This window comes from Hypanus sabinus, chromosome 4, assembly GCF_030144855.1.
Source record: "Hypanus sabinus isolate sHypSab1 chromosome 4, sHypSab1.hap1, whole genome shotgun sequence".
Taxonomy (NCBI): domain Eukaryota; kingdom Metazoa; phylum Chordata; class Chondrichthyes; order Myliobatiformes; family Dasyatidae; genus Hypanus; species Hypanus sabinus.
The window spans coordinates 147,246,234-147,268,893 of record NC_082709.1 but is presented as its reverse complement, the minus strand read 5'-3'; the positions used below and the strand labels follow the sequence as shown (position 1 = coordinate 147,268,893).

Sequence of the window (22,660 nt, the reverse complement as noted above, 5' to 3'; positions counted from 1 at the left end):
GTACATGGGAACATAGAGCTTAGCTCAGGAGGTGGGAGTTGCATTGGGAGCTGTAAGAAACAGGAGCCTGCCAGGAGGTAGGTCACAAATGGGATTTTGAGTCTCGGTGTGTGATGGGGGTGGACTCTTTGGACTCGAGTGGTGAGATTGATAGTAACGACTAGGGATCACAAGAGTGCTGGTAGAGAAAATTAGCTCATGCAAAATATTGTGGGGGTGAGCTATGAGAAAGAAGACCACAGGGTCCCGAGCAGAGAGCCAAATACACTCAGAATCTGTTCCACTATCAACAAGGCATGTCCCAGCTCTTCCATTAAGGCCTTCTCCATTCCTTTACCAAAGGGGCACTCAGGAATTCGTGCACGTGAAGTTTGCCATTTGATATCATGGTGTGAACCCAATGCTCTACTTTGACTTTGCAAGATGCGCCAGAAAAAAATTCCTGGAAATGAGCATTTTAAAGTGAAGCATTGCCACCCAAATTTACACTGGCACCACAGATCCAAGGGAAAGGGAAATGGTGTTGCGAACTCACGTTCAGAAGCTTCACTTTTAAAGTATCCGATCAATTTAATAACTTCATCTGTTCTTTCAAAAGAGCGAACCTCTCCACGGGTCTCAATGATCTCCACAGGATCTTCAGTCACCTGTTGACAAAAGTCAGCTCTGGTTGGGATCTCAGTGTTAAAACATCACATTGCCTGTTTAAATTGAAGTGTATTATCATTATACTTGAGAAATTCTGAACAAAACATAGCTCTATGTCAATATGACCTGCCTTAATGCTGCATTTTATTACATTAGGTTAATGAGAATAATAAGTATTGCTTATTTAACATTATGGAAAAATACATCATTGGGAAGATTTCCAGTCTTAATTAACTGCCTGGCGGATCATGATGTGAAAGCTTCTCCCATAGCCAATAACATCTTTATACCTTACAATAGGGTAGCCAGTTGATCTTTCCTGAGAGCACCCACAAGACCAAAACACCATAAGAGGCAGAATTAGGCCATTTGGTCTATCGACGCTGGCTGATTTATTTTCACTCTCAACCCCGTTCTCCTGCCTTCTCCCTGTAACCTTTAATACCCTTACTAATCAAGACCCAATGAACCTCTGCTTTAAATATACCCAACGGCTTGGCCTCCACAACTGACAGTGGCAACAAATTACACAGATTCACCACCCTTTGGCTCAAGAAATTCTGTACTAAAGGGATGTTCTTCTATTTTGAGGCTGTGCCCTCTGGTCCTATACTCTCCCATTATTGGGAACATCCTGCCCACATCCAGGTCACTGGATGGAATTTTTTTGCTAGGCCACTAGTTCCAGCCTCGTCCTGGAGAAGACTTAAAACTCTTTGCTGAAGGAGGGCCAGGACTTTGCACGTGCCACAGTCCCTCACTCAGAACCTCAGCTACCTTGGAAATGCTTGTTCTGAAAATATTTAACTCTGCAGTATGGACTACAGTACTGATTTAATTAACCATAATTTAAAACAAAAAAGCATTACAATGCAAAACAATATAAAATCAATTTTTAAAACACGTAGTATTAACACTTAGAACAGCTTCTACACAAAGGCCAGGGAAAAACTGTGACAATAATAGATTACAAATGGATGCATATGGATACTGTGTAGGCCAAAAGTAGTAAATATATTTGGACAACACACAAATTGTTGGAGGAACTCAGCAGGTCAGGCAGCATTTACAGGGGGAAATGAACAATCGATGTTTTGGGCTTAGACTTTTTTTCCAGGACTAGAAAAGAAAGTGACAGAAGCCAGAATTAAAAAAAAAACTAGTGGGAGGGAGAGGGGCACAAGCTGGCAGGAAATAGGTGAGTCCAGGTGAGAGAGGGAAGGTAGGTAGGTGGGGAGCAGGACGAAGTTAGGGAGTGAAAGGTAGAAGAGGCAAAGGGCTATCTATTTCCATCCATAAATGCTGTCTAACCTTTTGAGCTCTTCCAATATTTTGCGTGCATTTGTGTTGCTCAAGGTTTGCAGCATCTGCAGACCCTCCTGTATCTCTGGTTGTATCTTCATGAACATTTGATTACCAATCTAATTAGTTCATCACAACAAGATGGGCAGTAGGATCTGTTCCTGGGCTGTACTGTTCTATAAACGCTTGTTCTTTTGGCTTTATAATGTTTCCTCAACATAAATAATAAACACAATATTGTGATTAATCTGTCAACGTGCAGACCTGTTCGGGTAAATCCCACGCTTATGCACCGGGGCACGAAGCGCACTTATTTTGTAGAGCATTAACTCCAGATTTCAAAGGGCGGCGACTCTCAGTGAAATGCAAACGTCTGGAGAAACTGTTCCCAGTGGCACAACAGGCCGACACGTGAACAGCACTGCTGTTCGGCTCAGGAAGGGGAAACGCTTCTGCAGGACGTCCCGGTGAAAGTGAAGATGAAAGGCATCTTCATCTAGGATGAAGAAAAACACTTTTTGAACCAACCAGACATTTGCTGGCTTCAGAAGGAAAGAAGGTTTGTACGTCCCTTGTTTTCCCCAAACATAAGGGAGCAAGCAGACAAGGTGTGAAACTAAAGGGCACTGTTCACAATCATTAGTTTCAGACACATTCTCACTATGCTGATAAGGACTCATAACTGAAGGCGACTGTAATGGATACCATTTCTGAAGCACTCCTACAATGTTTAGGGTTTTCTCCCCACTTGTCAGATTAACTAGTCAGGCTGTTCACCTAACAGCCAGCCCATGCTGTTAATTGTGTGTCTGATGAAAGTAGAGGAGTGTCACATTAATTAACAAAATCAGTCTTTAATCAGTAGGACAGAGATGAATGAATTGAGGCATTTGTGGATCTCAGTGCGAAATATAATAGCATCAAAATTAGCAGCCAGCCCAGCTATTCAATGTGATCATGATTGATCTTGAATTTCAATGCATTATCCTTGCTCTCTCCCTGTATCCTTTGATGTCTCTAAATCTATCTCCCTCCTTAATAAAATGTCGAACAGTACAGCACAGAAACAGGCCCCTCAGCCCCATGCTGTAGCAAACTAATTAAATTAGTAATCAAATGTCCAACTAAAGTAATCACTCTGCCTACACAATGTCCATATCCTTTCATTTCCTGCACTTTCATGTGCCTGTGTAAGAGCCTCCTGAATGTCTATATTGTACTTGAATACACCAGCTCCAGACAGAGCATTTCAGGCATTGCCCCACATACCTCTTTTGCACTTACCCCTCTCACCTTAAATATTAAACATTTCAAACCATGGAGAAAAGTATTAGCGCTCTATGCCTTTCATAATCTTATAAACCTCTATCAGATCTCCCTCAACCTCTGCCACTCCAGAGGAGACAATCCAAGTTTACCCACACTCTCACTGTACCACATGCTTTCTAATCCAGGCAGAATTCTGCAAAACTTCTGCATCTTCTCCAAAGCCTCAGCCCTATAAGGGGATGACAGGAACTAAATGCAGTACTCAATATGTGGCCTAACTACAGTTTTATAAAGCTGCAACCTACCTTCCCAACTCTTGAACTCAATTCCTCAACGAATAAAGGCAAGCATGCCTTCTTAACCAGCCTACCAACCTGAGTGTCCATTTACAGGGAACTCTGAAGCTGGACCCCAAGATCCCTCTGCTCTTCAATACTGTTAAGGATCTGGTCATTATCATTGTAACAGTGCTGTCTGTTTCCATTTGAGCTCCCATAGTGCAACATTTTGTACTTGGCCAGGTTAAAAACTACCTGCCATTTCTCCACCTGTACCTGCAACTGATCTAAATCCCACTGTATACTTGGTGAATCTTTTACACTATCCACAACACCCGCAATGTCATCTGCAAACCTACCCACCTACATCTTACTCACCCACCCATCCACATTTTCATCCAGATACATACCACAAATAGCAGAAATCCCAGTACGAATTCCTGCAGAACACCGCTAGTCACAGAGCTCCAGCTAGAATAAGTTCTACTGACCATTACCCTGTATGGACGTGCCAACTCCAAAGTCAAATGGTCTATTCACTGTGGATACCATGCACCTTAATCATCTGGATGAGCCTCCCATGTTGGACCTTGTCAAACACCTATAATCCATGTAATGTCCACAACTCTAACGTCATCAAAAACCTCCTCAAAAACCTCAATTAAGTTAGTAAGATACAATTTCCCCCACAAAAACAATGCTGACTGTCCCTAATTAGGCCGTGGTTTTTCAAATGCTCATAAATCATATCGTTAAGAATCCTCTGCAGTAAGTTCCCTACACTACTGAGTGATTCACTGGTTCTGTTTCCAGGGTTATTATCCCTCTCTGTCTTCTTGAATAACAGAACTATATTAGCTGCTTACCAGTCTGCTTGCAGAACCTCGCCTGTAGCTAGACAGGACATAAAGATAATGGTTAAGGCCCCAGAAATCTAATCTCTTGCCTGGGGAATTTATCCACCTTAATAGTCCTTAAGAGACCCCCACACTATCTCCTTCTTTATCTCAAAGTGACATGCTCCACACTAAGTCTCTCTCCTCTACATCCTACTCCTTTGTAAATACTGATGCAACATACTCATTTAGGACCTCACCTACATCCTCCACCTCCAAGCACATTCCCTCTTTTATCCTTGAGTGTTCCTATTCTATCCTTGATCTGGTCTTCACCATCTTCTGTGACAGAGGATTCCACGAGTTCATCATTCTCTGTGTCCTCTGTCTCTCACAATCGTCCCATCATCCCAAAAGTAAATATCTAACCTCACATCTTGAAGGTGTGATCCTAAATACTAGACTCTCCTCATCTAGCCTGTAGTTACGTGAGTGGTATGCTTCAAAAGCAATCAGAAAATTGCTGAAATTAAGGAAAGCAGGAGTGAACTTGGAGGAACAATATTAGTTATTGGGGAAATGAGATGGGAGCCTGGGAGAGTGAGAGTGTTAGGAGAGACCGCAATTGAGATGGAGATCACCAAGAGACAAAGTTGTTTGGCCACATTTAGAATTGGCCTCAGGGGACACCAAACAGGACACCAGTGATGTAATGAAAGTCCTCAAGCAGGCATTAATCCTCCTTATTTTAAAGATAAGTGGAGCGTGGCCAAGTGGTTAAGGAGTTGGACTAGCGGTCTGAAGGTCATGAGCTCGAGTCTCAGTGAGGCAGCATGTTGTGTCCTTGAGCAAGGCACTTAACCACACATTGCTCCAGTCCACCCAGCTGAAACTGGGTACTCAGGACAGACTTTAACAAACTAATTTTAAAGATAAATCATTTAGAGCCTGAATATATTTGGAAGCCTCTATGTCGTGCAGCCTTGGTATTATCAACTCAGTGTAATCTGTTCTTTAATCGTAATTCCCAATGTAATTTGTAACCACAAATTCATCAAGCTCTTTTTAGCACAGGGTATTAATTGATTTATTGCAATGTCCGGCCACGGATCTAAGAGTAGATGCTTTTTTGGGAAGGCTGAACAGGTGCAAAGAGGCCAGTTTCATGTCTGATGTCCCTGAACCTTATTTCAATGATATGATTTGTTTATAAAATAACTAGATAATCTGCTGATTTTTTCCTTCCACTTGTTTGTGCAACAAAAGATAGTAACATACAATATGGCAGAAAACAGAGCAATCTCCATCTGCGTAGATAAAGAAACGAACATATGCTAGCATTAAAGCTTTCATTGCAGATTCTAGAGTTCTTTTCAAAGTGCTGGCAAGAAATGCTGCTTCTACGGAGTATTAAACTTCCGATTTTCATGAATGTGGGAGTTTGCTGCACTGAGGGGAAGGGGAGGTCATTGGGACAACGTTCTTTCAATTGTGACAATAATTCGAGTATAGTTAGCCAGACTTATGGAATGAGGAGGATATAAAAAAGGAGAAAAGGCTAAATTTTAGGATAAGGCTGATTTCATTTTACTACAGAGAAATGATTAGCAGAAACAGACTGGCAACAGATAGAAGGCAGCAAAAACAGAAAAGGACAGAAGTAACCAGCAGTTCAGACTGATCCTGAAACACTTCAGGCCAAAGACCCTTCATTAGATCTGCAGTTTTTAGCTTCAGTTGTTGGGCAAATCAGTCTCAGAGAAGTTGGATGTAAATAAAGAGATTCAAGTGGTTCAGGGTAAATGCTTTTTCAATAAAGGGAGAGGGTGGGATGACCATTCCTAGAGATCAGAACAACGAGGCAGGCAGAGAGTGGAATAAGGCAAAAAGGGCAGTTTATGTCAGACACTGTCAGCTTAATACAGAACTGCCAGGGTGAAACTGAAAGAGCAATTAAGGAAGTAAAGAAGGGCGTGAAAAGATGCCGGCAAGTACAATCAAGAAACGTCTAATGATATTTCCTAGTGTAAGGGTTCAAAACAGTGCCCAATGTCGAGTAGAAGCAGAAATCCTCATCATTATATAACCAGTATTTGGGAAGCTGTGATCTGGTGGGCTCTGCCCATATTCTAGAAGGTGATCGTTTTTTTTGAGCAACACAAACATAATGAACTAAATGGCCTTTTTCTATGTCATTAATTTTCAAAAGTCTATGAGTCAGATTATTAATTACGCTCCTGGATAGAGACAGGCACAATATCACTTACAAAACTCAATTCTTATCAAGAATCTGTTTTTACTTAATCACTGCTTCTGCCACTAGACTCAACACTTACCCCATCCTCCAACCAGCATGTTATGACTACATTATGCATCATCTATTAGTCTCTCATCAGTATCGCTTCAGTAACACTTTCCTACATATTGAGCTCTACCTCTGTTACAGCCAAGGTCAGAAATGGCAAGTGATCATCACTATGTCCCATACCTCAGTAAGATCATATCTACAAAATCCATAATTTATGTTTATTTGGGTATAATGCATGCTGAATGCAATTCTATAAACACTTAGTAAAGGTATGTCCAAAACATTTGCAACACCTTCAGCCAAATGTGGCGAGAGGATGTTTCAATCTGATGTCCCCATCTTCACAAAGTCCAGGTTCAGAACCTTTGTCTCACTCCTAGTGACAAATCTCAACAATGGTTATAACAGCTGCTACTACCATGTACACTTCAGATGGTGAAACCAAAGTACATAGTGACACAAAAAACATATGCAATCATATGAATTTTGAGAATCCAGCCATGCTATGAATGGTATTAGCATCAAAGATTTACTCACGTCCAGGAGGAATGATACCAGTACTTCAGCAGATAGTTCACCATCAAACTCTATCAGGTGATCGCCTTTAAAAATGTATACACTCCCAACCTCTATCAGACCTGTGAAAAGCAAGAACTGCAAGTTAAGATGGACAAAAAAAAATCGTCATTATAACAAACTACTTGTTGCAAGGTCTGATACGACCATATGCAAAAAATATAGCAAATTTCATTGTGCACTTGGAGTGCTCTTAAAAGGTTAAAATAATATAAGAGTAAAGTATAACTGAGTAGCATGAGTTTCGGTGTGTGTGAAACAGGAAACCCTTTGTATGTGGAAGGGTTATCCATGATCGGATACATGGTCAGAGACCAAATCCATTTTTTTCTAAGAGCAGCAGAACCTTTGCAGAAAACAGAAGTGGAGTTAGAAAAAAAAGGGAGACACAAGAGACTGGAAATGATGGACAAGGAGCAACATGAGATAAAACTGCCAGAATGTGAATGAAGAGCAGATACAGCGTTCCCGTATGGGGAGATGTTAAATATCTCATCGTGTAACTTCACTCACCCCATCTTTGAAATATTCCCACAACCTATGGACTCACTTTCAAGGACTTTCTATCTCATATTCTTGATATTTATTGTTTATTTATTTATTATTATAATTTCTTTCCTTTTTGTATTCGCAGTTTGTCATATTTTGCATGCTGTTTGATCTTTCCTTCTGGTTATTACCCTATCATGGATTTATTGAGTATGCCTGCAAGAAAACGAATTTCAGGGTTGTATATGGTGTCAAATATATACTTCGATAATAAATTTATTTTGAACTTTAATATAAATAATCGGAATACAATCTATAATTTACAGCACGTAAGTATAATTAATCATTTTTCTTCCACAATGGATATTTTTCAAACAGTGTAAAGATTCGGTAACCTCATGATTCCACTGGTTCCAAAGCACCTCCTTTCTCCTCTATCTTTTTCAGGCTGTATAAGTGAATGTAGGGATTCTTATCATGGTCCAGTCTACTCTGGTATTCCCTGGCGATGACACTGTCAAGTACCAAATGTGGCAAACTGCTTCACCACCTAGTTTATGGGGAGGGATCCCACTCCTGAAAACGGGAGCCAGGAGCTAAGAGCAGAAGTAGGTGAATATCCAGTCTGTCCAGTGTAGTCAACTTGCAAACTACGTGAACCATTCTTCCCCATCGTACAAACTGTTGGCAGAGACATTAAAAAGAAGTGAGAGAAAACAGCTTTACAAACATATTTACTTAAAATGTTATTTTAAATCCCCAACAATATTGAGGTAAGGGTAAAGAATGAAGCAGCATATATGATTAAATCACCTCCCATTTACCCTTTATATCTTGAACTCCAACCCCCCTCATTATATCAGGTCAACATGGCATTTCCTTCACTTTGCAAATCTGAAATTAAGCCTCAAATGCTGAAGTGAGCACTTATCCCATCCTTTGGTTTCCTCTCATGGAAGAGTGATTGTGAGAATATTTATTTGCCACACTGGTAGCAAAATGTGTAAGAGGAAAGTTCTATTTGCAGCCACATCTAATCCACCACATGTTGGAATAGAGCACATGACTGAAAAAATCAAAGCAGACAGTTTACAAAACATACTGACTTCACTCCAGATGGATTTTATACAGTTTAGGAATAGTTAAGCCAATTTACAATAATAATTATAAAATTGTATAACAGCAATACCAAATGTTCTTCCTTTCAAAGAAGAACGTACTCTTACACTTCTCGTATTCCGGGAACTTTTCCATAATAAATTCACAGTATTGCTCTTGTAACTTCATTTTACACCTCTCGCTCCCGTCAACTTGTGTGACTCAGCCCCTCATTCAATTCCAGTCAATAGATATTGTTCATACTCAAAACTCGTGCAAGATCCTTTAGTACAGCACAGCAACTTCAGACAAAACTGGGGTTCTAAATAGTCTCCTCTTTCAATGGCTTTTATTTTAAAAAGCCGGGAAATGTCATTTTGTGGAATATTCTTTAATGAACCGCTAGCAGTTATGAAGCCATCGATATGATTTCTACCCGGTATTGAAACGTCATTATATAAGTAAAGATATTTAAGGAAACATTTCAAATGCAACTCTTCAAAAAAATTGTATTAATGATTGAGGTGAGGACCTCTGTCAGTCAGAGTTGACCATGGATATTGCGTCCTAGCTGTCTAGGTACGCAGGCCAGGGCGGTATGATATCGAGAGTAAGCTGTTGCCCATGTAGCAAGCTCCCTCTCTCCACGCATCTGACAAACCCAAAGGAACGGCAGAGACTGATACAACACACTCAAAGACTCTTTTCCTAGATGCTGCCTGGCCTGCTGAGTTCCTCTAGCATTTTGTGCGTGTTGCTCGGATTTCCAGCACTTGCAGATTTGCTCTTGATTTGGAGGCCGATAGTTTGGTACCAGCAGCGTCACAGGAGTTCCCAGACAATATTGAACTCAGAGTAGGACTGCCTTAGTGACTCCAGCTCCGGGTTTTTCCCTCAGGGTTCACTCCCGATGCCCTCCCCAAGAGTGGGTACAGCCACAAGGCAGCAGAGGTTTCCTTCTTCTAGATGAGCTGCCAGCCACAGCGAACGAGTTCCATCTGCCCGAAGTGACTGGTTTTGAGGTGTCAGTAACCCACCTTTGCCTCATCCCGTCAACAGAAATGACTCTACCGGACTTACCACACATGAAGGCCAGGAGTTGGACTTGGTTATCTGTGGCTATTTGAGGCACACGCCTTTGGGAGTATTTGATAGGTAGTGGGAGTTTGGCCCCATTATCATCCCTGGCTATAGCAACCAATGAGTAAGTACTTTAAAAAAACAGTTTAATTCATCAGCATCTATCTATTTCCAAGTGTATGCTTGAGAAAGACTTTCAATATGGTACAATTATACTGTAGCACCACAGCAATAGGCAAGAGAAAAAAGTTCAAAGTAAATTTATTATCAAAGTCTGTATACGTCACCAAATACGATCCTGAGATTCATTTCCGTGCGGGCATTCGCAGTAAGTATATATATAAAAAAACACGAAAGAAGCAACAGGGCGGACAAACAGCCAATGTGGAAAGGACAACAAACGGTGCAAGTACAATCTGCATTGAAACATACAGTGAAATGCGGTTTCGCCGTTAATGACCAACACAGTCCGAGTGTGCTGGGGGCAGCCCACAAGTGTTCCCATGTTTCCGGCAGCAAGGTAGCCTGTCTGCGAACTTATTAACTCTAATTCATCTTTGGAACATAGGAGGAAACCCACAGGGTCATGGAGAGAACATACAAACACCTTACAGACAGCAGGGGGGATTGAACCTTGTCCTTCCAGCTGGCACCGTGAAGCCTTACACTAACCATTTCATTACCACGCTGCCCTTAAACAGCAGCATCTTCATTGCTCTTAAAATCAAAACACAAATAACGTTTGGATTTTAGGAGATGTAAAACAATAAACTGGCTACAAGGTTCTCTCATCTTGGTTCTTCAGAGGCACCAATTTAGTAGTTTCTCTAAAATGACAGGAAATCGTAAACAGAAGAGATTCTGCAGATGGTGGAAATCCAGAGTAACACAGACAAAATCCTGAAGGACTCAGTAGGTCAGGCAGCATCTCTGGAAAGGAATAAGTAGTTGACGGTTCAGGCTGAGAATCTCATCAGGACTTCCATTGAAGGATGTTGGCCCAAACCATCGGCTCTATTCCTTTCCATACAGGCTGCCTTGTTTTGTATGTGTTTACTCTAAAATGAACTGATGGTGTGAGTTAATGGAGATTTGTTTTTTATATTAAAATTAATCACTGGAAAATGCTGAAATTGGGTAATAGTATTCCCTCTTCTATAAAACAGTCTGCACCATTTTGTAGTAGAAAGCAAAAAAAGATTTTTTTTAAAATGGAAATTCTTAAATTAGAATTTGTTGATTCCAAGAGAAAACAAGGAGGTACTTATTTGCTACTGCATAAATTAAACATATTATTCCCCTAATTTAGTGATACAAACACTAACTACCACAATTTCCAGTTAGATATTTTGTTAGCCACTGGTTGATATACTGAATAGGACATAGTAGAGGGAATTCTGTATATCAAATTTTTCATCATTTCCACTTGATTTATACTTCTTCTTGTTCTATTCATATGCAAGTGTTAGCCATCATTCCAAATTTGCACTCTCTGTATTCTATTTTCTCGGTTCCTCTCTTCCCTGTCACCCTGCATTATAATACATTCACTTCAATGATATCTGGACTTGTCACGGCTGATGAGCACTTGTGCCTTACAAATGGCCTCCTGTTACCAGTGCGGTGATGTTGAAACGCTTATCACCTAGTTACCTCTCAGCTGACTTCTGTGGCATTATTCTACCTTCGAGCAATTTACCTTGCTCCACGCCTAACATCACACTTTTAAAAGAAGCATTGTCTGCTAGTTCCTTAGATCCACTCCTGTTTCTCCCCAGAGGAACCCCAACATTCCTCATACTCTTTGATTTCAGTTTTCATCCCGCTTCAACTCGGAATTCACCACTCTACTGTCGTGAAATTTGTTAACTTTGCATTGCAATGCAATGCATGATAATCACAGAAAAAAACTGAATTACAGTAATCATATATATGTATATTAAAGTTACATTAAAATAAGTAGTGCAAAACCCAGAAATAAGTTTTAAAAAGTAGTGAGGTACTGTTCATGGTTCCCAAATCTCTGAGTGTGTGCCTTGAAGTTTCTGTACCTCCTTCTTGTTGGTGGAGGTACTCACCTGATAGCCTGCTTATAGCTTATTTGCCTTAAATCAGCTCAGAGTGCTACCACATAAATCTTAACAATGGTAGCAGACTAGCTGTTTGTTAAGGGAGTTGAATCCTTTTCAATAAATGCATCATACTGATAATGGGGAGGGTTCAGAGGAGGTTCATGATCTGAGGAATGAAAGGGTTAATATATGAGCAAACACGAGGAAATCTGCTGATGCTGGAAATTCAAACAACAACACATGCAAAATGCTGGTGGAACACAGCAGGCCAGGCAGCATCTATAGGGAGAAGCACTGTCGACGTTTCGGGCTGAGTCCGGATGAAAGGTCTCGGCCCGAAATGGCGACAGTGCTTCTCCTTATAGATGCTGCCTGGCCAGCTGTGTTCCACCAGCATTTTGTGTGGGTTAATGTATGAGAAGCGTTTGACGCCTCTAGGCCTGTACTCGCTGGAATTTAAAAGAATGAGATGGGTTCTCATTGAAACGTATCGTATGTTAAAAAGCCTAGATAGAATGGACGTGGAGAGGAGGTTTCCTGTCGTGGGGAGTCTAGGACCAGAGAACACAGACTCGGAATATAGGGACATCCAATAAAGAAGAATTTCTTTAGCAAGAGGGTGGAGAACTTGTCAAATTTATTCCCACAGGCAATTGTGGAGGCTACATCCCTGGGTGTACTTAAGGTAGAGATTAATATGTTCTTGATTCGTTAGGGCATGAAAGGTTATGGGCAGAACATAGGTGAATGGGAAAATGGTGCAGCCATGATGAAATGGCAGAGCTGACTCGATGGGCCGATTGGCCCAATTCTGCTCTTATATCTTATGGTCTTATAGTCTGACTGCTTTCCTTACCACTCATCCATGAAGACAACCACACCTGACTATCACAACTGTGGTCAAAGTATTTTTAAGGCAAGCATAATCAACATAATAAAATCTTAAAAGCAGTCCATTTCACTTTACAGATAAGAAAACAGGCCCAGAAAAGCACAGAAGTTATACAGCAGCCGAAACTGACAATCCAGCAAAATGAAAGGACTATATGACCTATTTACACAGAATTAATAAAAATCCTACGTCCAGATTGCTGGCAAATGATCATACAAAATCAGAATAATATCTTCAACAAGCCCAAGATTCTTACTGACATCCATTCATTAATAATTGAGTAAGATACTCTGGACAACTGGGAGTTGGAGGAGGTGGAGAACCTAATAAATGTTGCGATCGGCATGCTCCTGGGATGAGTTAATTCCTGTCATTTTCAAGCTTCATCTGTCCATTGGGTTTCCAGTTAAATTGTTGTGCAGCAATCAATAATGTAATCAATAAATGAGCAATAATAGTATTTTCTTATATAGCTTCACTAGTAAGTCCTCCTTTAAATAATTACGGTATTTGCTGGCCAAGAACTAGACTTGTGGCAAAACAAACCTTTTACATTATTCAAATAATAATGAAGCTGGTTGTGGACTACAGGAGGAACAGAGATGGGCTCACCCCTATAGACATCAATGGATCTGGGGTTGAGAGGGTGGACAGCTTGAAGTTTCTCAGCATGCACGTCATCGAGGATCCCACTTGGTCTGTACATACCGGCTGTGTGGTGAAAAAAGCACAACAGCGCCTCTTTCACCTCAGACAGCTGAAGAAGTTTGGCATGAGTCCCCAAATCCTAAGGACTTTCTACACTGAGAGCATCCTGACTGGCTGCACCTCCCTCAATGGCAGGACTCCACAGAGAGTAGTGCGGACGGTCCAGCGGATCTGTGAATGTGAACTTCCCACCATTCAGAAAATTTACAGCGACAGGTATGTAAAAAGGGCCCAAAGGATCATTAGGGACCCTAGTCACCCTAACCACAAACTGTTCCACCTGCTACCATCCTGGAAACGGTACCGCAGCATTAAAGCCAGGACCAACAGGCTCCGGGACAGCTTCTTCCACCAGGCCATCAGACTGATTAATTCATGCTGACACTATTGTATTTCTAAGCTATTATGACTGTTCTGTTTTAGATCTTACTGTACATACTATTTATTACAAATCACTATAATTTGCATAATGCACATTCAGACGGAGAAATAATGTCAAGATGTTTACTCCTCATGTATGAGAAGGATGTATGAAATAGTCAATCCAATTCAAATTACATCCCAGAGACAAAGCCTAAAGCGATGCCAATGTGCAAAATGTAGATTGAAGCCGTGCTAGGAACAAGAATGGAGAAATTGGTGCCTATATAAAGTAGCTACAACCTGTTCCTGCTGGGGGGGGGGGGATAAAGGAATGAATGGAATGAAGATATAAATAAAATCACCAAGTTGATTGATGGAGCGCAGATAGAAAATTCCATGCCAGGTAGATGGAGGGGAATTTTGATTAAATTATTAGGTAAGGAAAATATTTATTAAATGCAATTCAGGTAATAAAAAGTTAATTCTTTAAAGAGTACAGCTGGCACAAGAAAAGTGGTTTTCAATTAGCAATTTGGAAAGGAGATGGAATTTTTGCTCCCTGTGTTGCTCATTGACAATCTTTGTAAAGAACAATGCTTCTTGCCTGTGGTCAAGTTTACACTCAGACCTGTCAGTAGGGTCTGGTCACCAGCAGAAGCTGCTACAAAATACCAGTTTATTGAAATAATGACATTTTAAAGACATTTGGATATTCACAAAAATTGGGGCAAATGGGACTCGCTGGACATATTGAATGAGGTGATCTGACGGGCTCATTTTAATAACTCTATGACTTATTCAATATTTTGTTTCTCACCCAGTTTCTTGGCCACCTTGGCATCTTTCTTCTCATCTACAAGTGCGAATCCAATGTTTTTGTCCTGCAAAACCTGAGCTGCCAACTGCCTCAGAAGACAAAAAAAATAGTATGTAGGAGGCAAACCTTTGGGTGTCAAATAATGGACATCGCGTGCTCTTTACTATGCATGCACTTTATGTAAGTTCCCGTGATTTACATTGCCCTCCATTATTGACCGCTTAATCATCACCAGTTAAACATGCTGCAGCTAAGTACTTTTAACCAACGCTTCAGCTGTCCAGTCACCACCGCGGTAACTTTATTGTTATTAACATTTTCTGCTGAAGTTAGCTGACCACCCGACACCCTCCCCGTCCCCTATCCCGAAACAAGCGCACCTCACCTCCAGCACCATCTCCGCCCGGTCAAACCGTTTCTGAGCAACTTTGTCTCCTGCAGGGACTGCCTCGTGATACAACACGCACAGGATATCGTACTTTTCCAAAAGCTTCTGGTAGTTCTTCATGTCGACGGTGCCAACTCTGTCTTTTCCATCATACCTGGGAAACTCGAGCCCGTCCTGCGCCTTACTACTGAGACAGGCCAGGGAGAAAGTAGCTAAACAGAGCCAAGCACCCTTCATTGCAAAAGTTAAGGGTGTATATATAGTTCACTGAGCAAAAGGTGCGGCAGGGATCTCCAACAATATTACGCTTTCCTCCTCCAGTTCTGGTTAAAATCCCTGATCAGAAAAATATGGAGAGAGAAAGAGAGCGAAGTTAGAATGGGCTTAAAGAAAGAACCGGAGAGAGGTGGAGCCTGGTGCTGCACAGATATCGTCTCCTATTTGCATCCCCATTTTAAGAAGCCAGTTGTTTCCAGCTAAAAATACATTAGATGCAAAGGCACGAGTGGAGGTGCGATTCGCCATCCTCATTCTGATGGTCTTTTAACAGCGGAGAGGGGAGGGGAGGAGAGGGGAAGACTGACCTTTCCGATAAGATCGACCACTCAGCAAGCTGACATCGCTATCTCCATCTCCCCAAACAACTGTGGCCGCGCGCAGACTATGTTTCCATTTTGTCACGTTGACGCTGTTTGGAAAGGTTAAGGAACGAGCAGAGAATTCTTTACAGGCAGGCAGAGGGGGATGATTGTATCGCTCTGCTTTATTTAGACCATCAGAGTCATACCCTGGAGGCCAGCGAGAGAATTCATTGTTGGATAAGTAAGCCCGTAACACTATCTGGCTGTCACTGAGAGAGAGAATGCTGTCTCACTTCGTTCGTTTAAATTACACCCGAGGTTGATTTGAGAATTTATTCGTGGCAACGTTAAGTGTAAAAACACATGAAATTATGAGGAAAAAAAACTAGCTGCAGTATTTTTGCCAGAACATTGAGTATTAATGCAATCCATTGCAATATCTTGCAAAGGAACTATATTTCACGGATCCGTCTTAAAATAGCTTTTTTTTTTAATTGTGCAGCAACGATGCAAATCAAGAGTTTTTAACAGTGTGTGGCTTTATTTGATTTGTTACACCATAGCAAACTTGCTTTGCAAATTAGTGGCCGAGTGGACGTCTGCAATATATAGTCACAATGCACAAGGGAAAATGGCACTATGCAGACCGCAGCACGCTCCGGAGTGTGCATTTATAAATAATATGATCCGTCTGACGGATAAAAAACAATCTTCTGTTCTCCTGTGAGGACCAGCAGCAGGTGTTCTGACCCTGCACAGGACAACACGATTTAATGCTGAAAACAGCGCCATCCACTGAATTGAATGGCGGCCATTCGACGTTCGGGGTGGTGCTGCCATGTTAATAGATGCCTTATTCAGAGAAGCACTGCGTATATTGCTAATGTCGACAATGGGGTTCAAGTAAGACTATGAGACTAAAACTGACCCAAGACCTTGTGTTCTAGGAGATTATTAGGTAGAGCAGAGGATGGGGTCCTTGCTTTCAAGTTATTTGAGTTCTGAGGTCACTGGTGTCTGAATTCACTGAGAGATGGTTCTCCAAAGGTGAACCTTATTGTTGGGGGTAGTGCTGTGCAGTGGCCGATGTTCTGCGTAAGGCCAGCTCCCTTGCATGTGTCAGTATCAATGTCCACATGAGTGGCAGTTTGAATCACAAGCAAGAGAGGATCTATAGAAGCTGTGACGGTTTGGAGCCCGGCCTCTGATGCCAGTAAATGGGATTACTGCAGATGAGTAAAAAGACCGTTATGAATAATGTGGGTCCTTTCTGCACTCAACAGGTCTCTATCACAGCCCAATGTACATAGAACATAGAATGGTACAACACAGGATCAAGCTCTTTGGGTCATGATCTTGTGTCAAATTAACTACATTAGCAATGCCCCTCTGCCTGGTCGTAGTGCATATCCCTCCATTCCCTGCATGTTTATGGGTCTAAGAGCCCTTTAAAAGCCCCTATCGTATCTGCTGCTGTCAGTGGATTCCAGACACTCACCACTCTGTGTGTGAAAAATCTTGCCCTGAACATCCCTTCTCCCACTTTAAGTGCCAGCTTTTAGTATCAGATACTTCAAGCCTGCAGAAGAGAGACTGACTGATTACTCTATCTATCTATGCTTATCATAATCTTAGGAACTTCTGGCAGGTCTGTCCTCAGCCTCTGCTGCCCTAGACAGAAAAACCCCAGCTGGTCAAACCTCTCCTTATAGAAGACTAGTACAGGCACTACTAAACCAGGCAACATCCCACTAAACCTCTTCTCACCCTTTCCAAAGCCCTCATGTCCTTTCTATGATGGGGTGGCTGGAATTGAATGCAACACTGCAGATAAAGCTTAACCAGAGATTTATAAAATAGCAGTACAATTTTCTGACTCATGAACTCAAATGCCCTTGACAATTAAACTCGAGCATGCTATACACCTTCTTTACCTTCTAACTTGTGCAGCCTCTTTCGGGGAGCTATGGACCTGGATCCCATAAGACCATATGGCAAAGGAGCAGAAGACAGCCATTCAGCCCATTGGGTCTGCTCTGCCATTTCATCATAAGCTGATCCAATCTCCCCTTTAGTCCCATTCCCCTGCCTTCCCACCATAACCTTTGATGCCCTGACTACTCAGATACCTATCAATCTCTGCCTTAAATACACCCAATGACTTGGCCTCCACTGCCGCCCGTGGCAACAAATTCCATAGATTCACCACCCTCTGGCTAAAAAAAATTTTTTGCATTTCTGTTCTGAATGTGCGCCCTGCAATCCTCAAGTCATGTCCTCTAGTACTAGACTCCCCCACCATGGGAAACAACTCATACTTGCCTGAATTAAACTCAATCAGGCACTTATATGCACCTGATCTATATCCTTCTGCACCATCCCCAATGCCACTAATCTTTGTGCCATCTATCAGTTTCCTAACTCACCCTTCTCTTTTCATTGTTGTGCTGAAACTAAAATGATGCACCTACTTCTTTGGTCTTCAGATCCACCTTGCTCTTAGCTTTCACCAGTGCATGCAACATTGTTTATGACAATGGAACCAAAGGAAACTAAATCAGGGCTTTAATTGGATTACAATGCCTCGCCTGAAAATGATCACAGGACATAAGTCAGCCTATGGTATTTACAAGGCATCTCTGTGCTGTTCATCTCAAGGAAAATCATTGCTGGTGTCTTACTTATCTACCTCTTCTTCATGGCCTAAGAGCTGTTCCCTGAATCAATGCATAGATTCCGTGCACAGAGGGCAGGGTGAACATGATCTTTTCCCAGTGACAACATAAAAAATGCAGGGAATGGTACCAGCTGTTCTATGTGGCTTTTCTTAACCTCACCAAAGCTTTGACTCCATCATTTGCAAGGGACTATTCAACACCCTCTTCAAATTTTTCTGCCCACAGTGATTCATGTCCTGATAGTAATTTGTATCCATCCACAAGGGCATGCAAGTCAGGACATTAACAAACTGATCCACAAGAGAAAGAACGTTCTCAGTGAAAACTGGTGTGAAACAAGGTTTGTCATTTCCCAAACACTTTTCTCAGTCTTTAGTAAAGTCTTCTATCAACCTGCCCCTGCTACACCATATTGTCCTCTGTATATGAGGATTCACGGCGAGAACTTGGACATTTTGAACAACTTTACACATCTCAGGAACCAGCTCTTGATGAAGACCGGTATTAAAGGTAAAATTCACCATACCTTCAATACACCAGTACAGCTTTTGAATAATTGTGGAAAAGAATATTGAAGGTCAAGACCTCAGACTGGCCAAAACTCATGGTCTTTTAACAGCTATGAATCCTGTTCAGCCACATGCTTCCTAGAACCGAACTCATTTTCAGCAGGCATCTCCAACCACAAGAAAAAATATCAATGTGTTTCCTATAAAACTCTCCAAATTCACAGACAATGTCAGTGCCTTCTCTCAGACCACTATCCGTGGCATTGAGGACCTGGTTACATTCAGTCAGCTTATACCATTGTCCTGACCAACACCAGCTCATGAAATAGATATTCCACTTTGTGCTGTTTTACAGAAAAAAAACTTGCCAGGCACAAAGAGGAAAAGATTAAACAATGTGCTCAAAGCCATCTTGAAGAAGTACAGCATCCCCATTGACTGCTGGGTATCTCTGGTTCATGAAAAGTCAGACAGGAGGAAAAGGAAGTGAGAATCTCATAGCTAAGCATTTTGAGCATGTGGAGGTCCCACATGAGCCCAGTGCCTCAGATAATGCCCACCCACCTTCCCTTCCATCACCACTTGCCCCATATATGGAAGAAAATGCAGTTTCAAATTGCCATCAGTCACCTAAGAGCCCAGAAAACTAGAGAGGAAGTTTGTTTTAATTCCCAAGAAGAAAAATATATTTTATATTCAACAATGGTTTTAACTACCTGAAGCAAGCAGATGGAAGCTGTGAAAACCGAGCAGATATAATATTAAATGAAAGCGAGGCAAGAATGCATATAAAACCAACTGCCATTTTAATCTCCCATACCTCTAATTTTTACCTACAACTTTAATTGACATTTTTATCAGCCTGGGAGTTAAAACCTACACACTGGAAATTTCTGAATGAGTTCACCCTATCATCGTGCATGGAAGGGAAATCGATGGAAATATCGAAAGACAACTCCCTTCCTGGAATTTTACTGAATTTCTGCTGAGGCTACAGATACGTAATTCAGTTTCCACTTAAAAATCATTCATTCTGTTCTTATCTGTTCTGTTCTTATAAATTTTCATCAAAAGTGCCATTTACGTACAAATGTTTTGCAGATAATGGATATACCAGTATTGATTCTGCTGTTTCACCTTTTCTGAATAATGAGCAATATTACACTATGGCTTGTTTACATATATAAGTTCCATTATACATGCAGACGTTATCCTTCAATGACAATTTAAAAATGAATGATATTAGATTAATGAAAATGTGCTAATGATATGTGCTTTCAGTGGTACCATCACTGGCATTTTTCCAATGCAACTATTTGATCCTCACCAAAAATTTCCCATGACAATTAGTCATGATAATGTCTGAGAAAGGAAAACAGAACAGTGCTTGAATCTGAACGGCATTCTTTCACACTTTACAAATATACTAAGAACTAAATAAATAAATCATTTTAAGAATCAAGTGCTTAAAAAGTTTTGAGCTTATGTCACATCCTTAAGCCTTAAACCCGAAGCTGAACAAATAAACATTTTATTCCCCCTCTGGTTATATTGCGAAGCAGAATGATTTTGCATAAGTGAGTTATTGTGGTGCTTCTTAGCCTCCTACATTTTGAAACATAGGAATCACTTTGACAAAGTTATGAAATACCTCTAGGAGGTATTAATTTTATTTTTCAGTTTTGGCCACTATGTATATATTTCTGGTCCACTGTCAAAGCTAAAGTTAAACTGCACTTCTGCGTGTCATTAGATACCTGATTTTTTAAAAGGCTTGATTGTGATAGTAAGAAAAAGTTCTATAATTATAATATTAATATTGTTAAAATACTTCAATATTAAAATATTATAATTATAAAACAATACAGTACAAAAGAAACCATTTGGTCCATATGCCTGTGCTGACTTCTGAAAGTGACCTAATTTGTCTCAATTATCTGTTCTTTCTGCAAGTTATTATAAAATGTCTCAGCAAGTTCTTACCTAATCTTAGTTGAATGTTATTGCTGATTCTGTTTCCATCGTCCTTTCACAGTACCTTCCAGGTCCTTACAATTGACTACATCAAATAGGTCTTCAGTTTGCCTCTGGATCTTTAGCCACTGACTTCAAATAACCAGAGAAAACAGGCATGTACTTTATCCAACCAAAAGTGTTGAATACAGCTAATAAACCTTCCTGTAATTCTCTGATTTTACCATATAAATTAAACCCTTATGTTTAATACCATTCTAGCAAAATCATTTATAATTCCTGAAGCCTTTGAATTTGATTTTGCATAGTGATCTCCATTGCTGCTTTCTGATTCCCACAGACTGTAATATTTTCTCTCTAACAAAATGAGGGGGAGAATTCCAGAAATGTGTATGAATGGTCAGTATAGTTTCAGACCTGTGAGGAAGGATGTAGTACAGCTTCTGGACAAGTGGCAAATGGGACTGGTTTCTGTAGTCAAAAGACTAAGTTTTGCATTATTATGGAAAAACAAGGAAGGTAATGATATTGAGTTGAAGAAGGATCTGATTCATATGGATTGGAACCAAAAGCTGATAGATAAAAAGGGAAAAAAGGTTTTTAAAGCAAGTATAGCACAAGAAAGTCTTTGCTTTTATTTCCAGAAAAACCCGATTTCATCAAAATTTGACATAATTGTGTCTGCATTTTTTTCTGCAGAATACTTTTGGCATTTATATGAGCATGGGCAACATTTTATATATCAATACTTCCACAAGATTAAAGCACCATATAGGCCTCATCTTTCACACTGGGCAGACTGGCATTACACAGCAAACCTCACTCTGTCAGTACCTAACACAAGCCAAACTTTGTTTTAGCCTGACCCACAGAATATACTCCTTGGAGTGTGCCAGTCATCTACACTCAATCTTGCAGAGTTGTTTTTGTTGGGGGACCAGCAAGTTTGCGTGTTATAGATGGATGCACCATCAATAACTCTCGGAGACATGAGGCGAGATATAGGCTTTTATTGGCTGGAAGAAAGAACAAGCAGCAAGTGACCACCACACAACATCTTGTCTTGGAGACTGAGGCTGGGGCTGTGCCTCCAATCTCCTTTATACCGGGGTCTATGGGAGGAGCCACAGGAGCAGTCAGCAGTGGGGGGGGGGGGGCGTGTCCAGACAGGTATACGTAGTTCACCACATAGATGGAACACATTACCTCTTTCACTGAGCAGGTCATCCAGCTGCAACTTAGACCTGTTTAGGTGGGCGTCCCAGCATTCGGTCTTTAGCATTCTATGACTGGCTGATCTAAGAACTCATCTAGACACTTCTTAAATGTTCCCAGTAATTCTGCCTCAAATATTCTCCCCAGCAATGCATTTCAAGTGTTCACCACACTCCTGGTGAAAAACATCCCCCTCAGATTATTTGGCTCTTTATCCAAAATGTATGTCCTCTAGTTTTATTCATCTCTGATAAAATGAAAAGTTTCCTGATGATTACTAAACCTGTACCTCTCATCATATCTCCTCCTCGTCCTTCTCCAACACAGGGAAAACATACCTAACCTCTCCGGCCCCTATGCTTAACCAAAATGCTCCAGTCCAGGTAAACCTCCAGCACTATCATATCTTTACCATAGTGTGCTGAACAGACTGACTGCAATAATCCAGCTGAGCTCCAACCAGTCTTTAGTAAAATTGGAGCATAATCTCCCAGTTCTTGTATTCATTGCCCCAATAAATGAAGGCCAATATCCCACATGCCTTCAAAACCATGCTTTCTATTGGTGCTGCCACCTTCA

The 22,660-nt window shown here is 41.0% G+C and overlaps 1 protein-coding gene across 1 annotated transcript in view; it reads right to left on the bottom strand.

Annotated features, from left to right (window-relative positions):
* The window catches only part of LOC132392370 (calsequestrin-2-like), a 29,291-nt gene extending 13,877 nt beyond the window's left edge, over window positions 1–15,414 (bottom strand). Inside the window, exons 1-4 of the mRNA XM_059966191.1 lie at window positions 15,122–15,414; window positions 14,737–14,821; window positions 7,179–7,279; window positions 536–647 (exon numbers count right to left, since the gene is read on the bottom strand). Of these exons, the coding sequence (XP_059822174.1) occupies window positions 536–647; window positions 7,179–7,279; window positions 14,737–14,821; window positions 15,122–15,361 (538 nt within the window). The 5' untranslated portion in view covers window positions 15,362–15,414. The remainder of the gene's footprint in view (window positions 1–535; window positions 648–7,178; window positions 7,280–14,736; window positions 14,822–15,121) is intronic.
* Window positions 15,415–22,660: the final 7,246 nt, after the last annotated feature.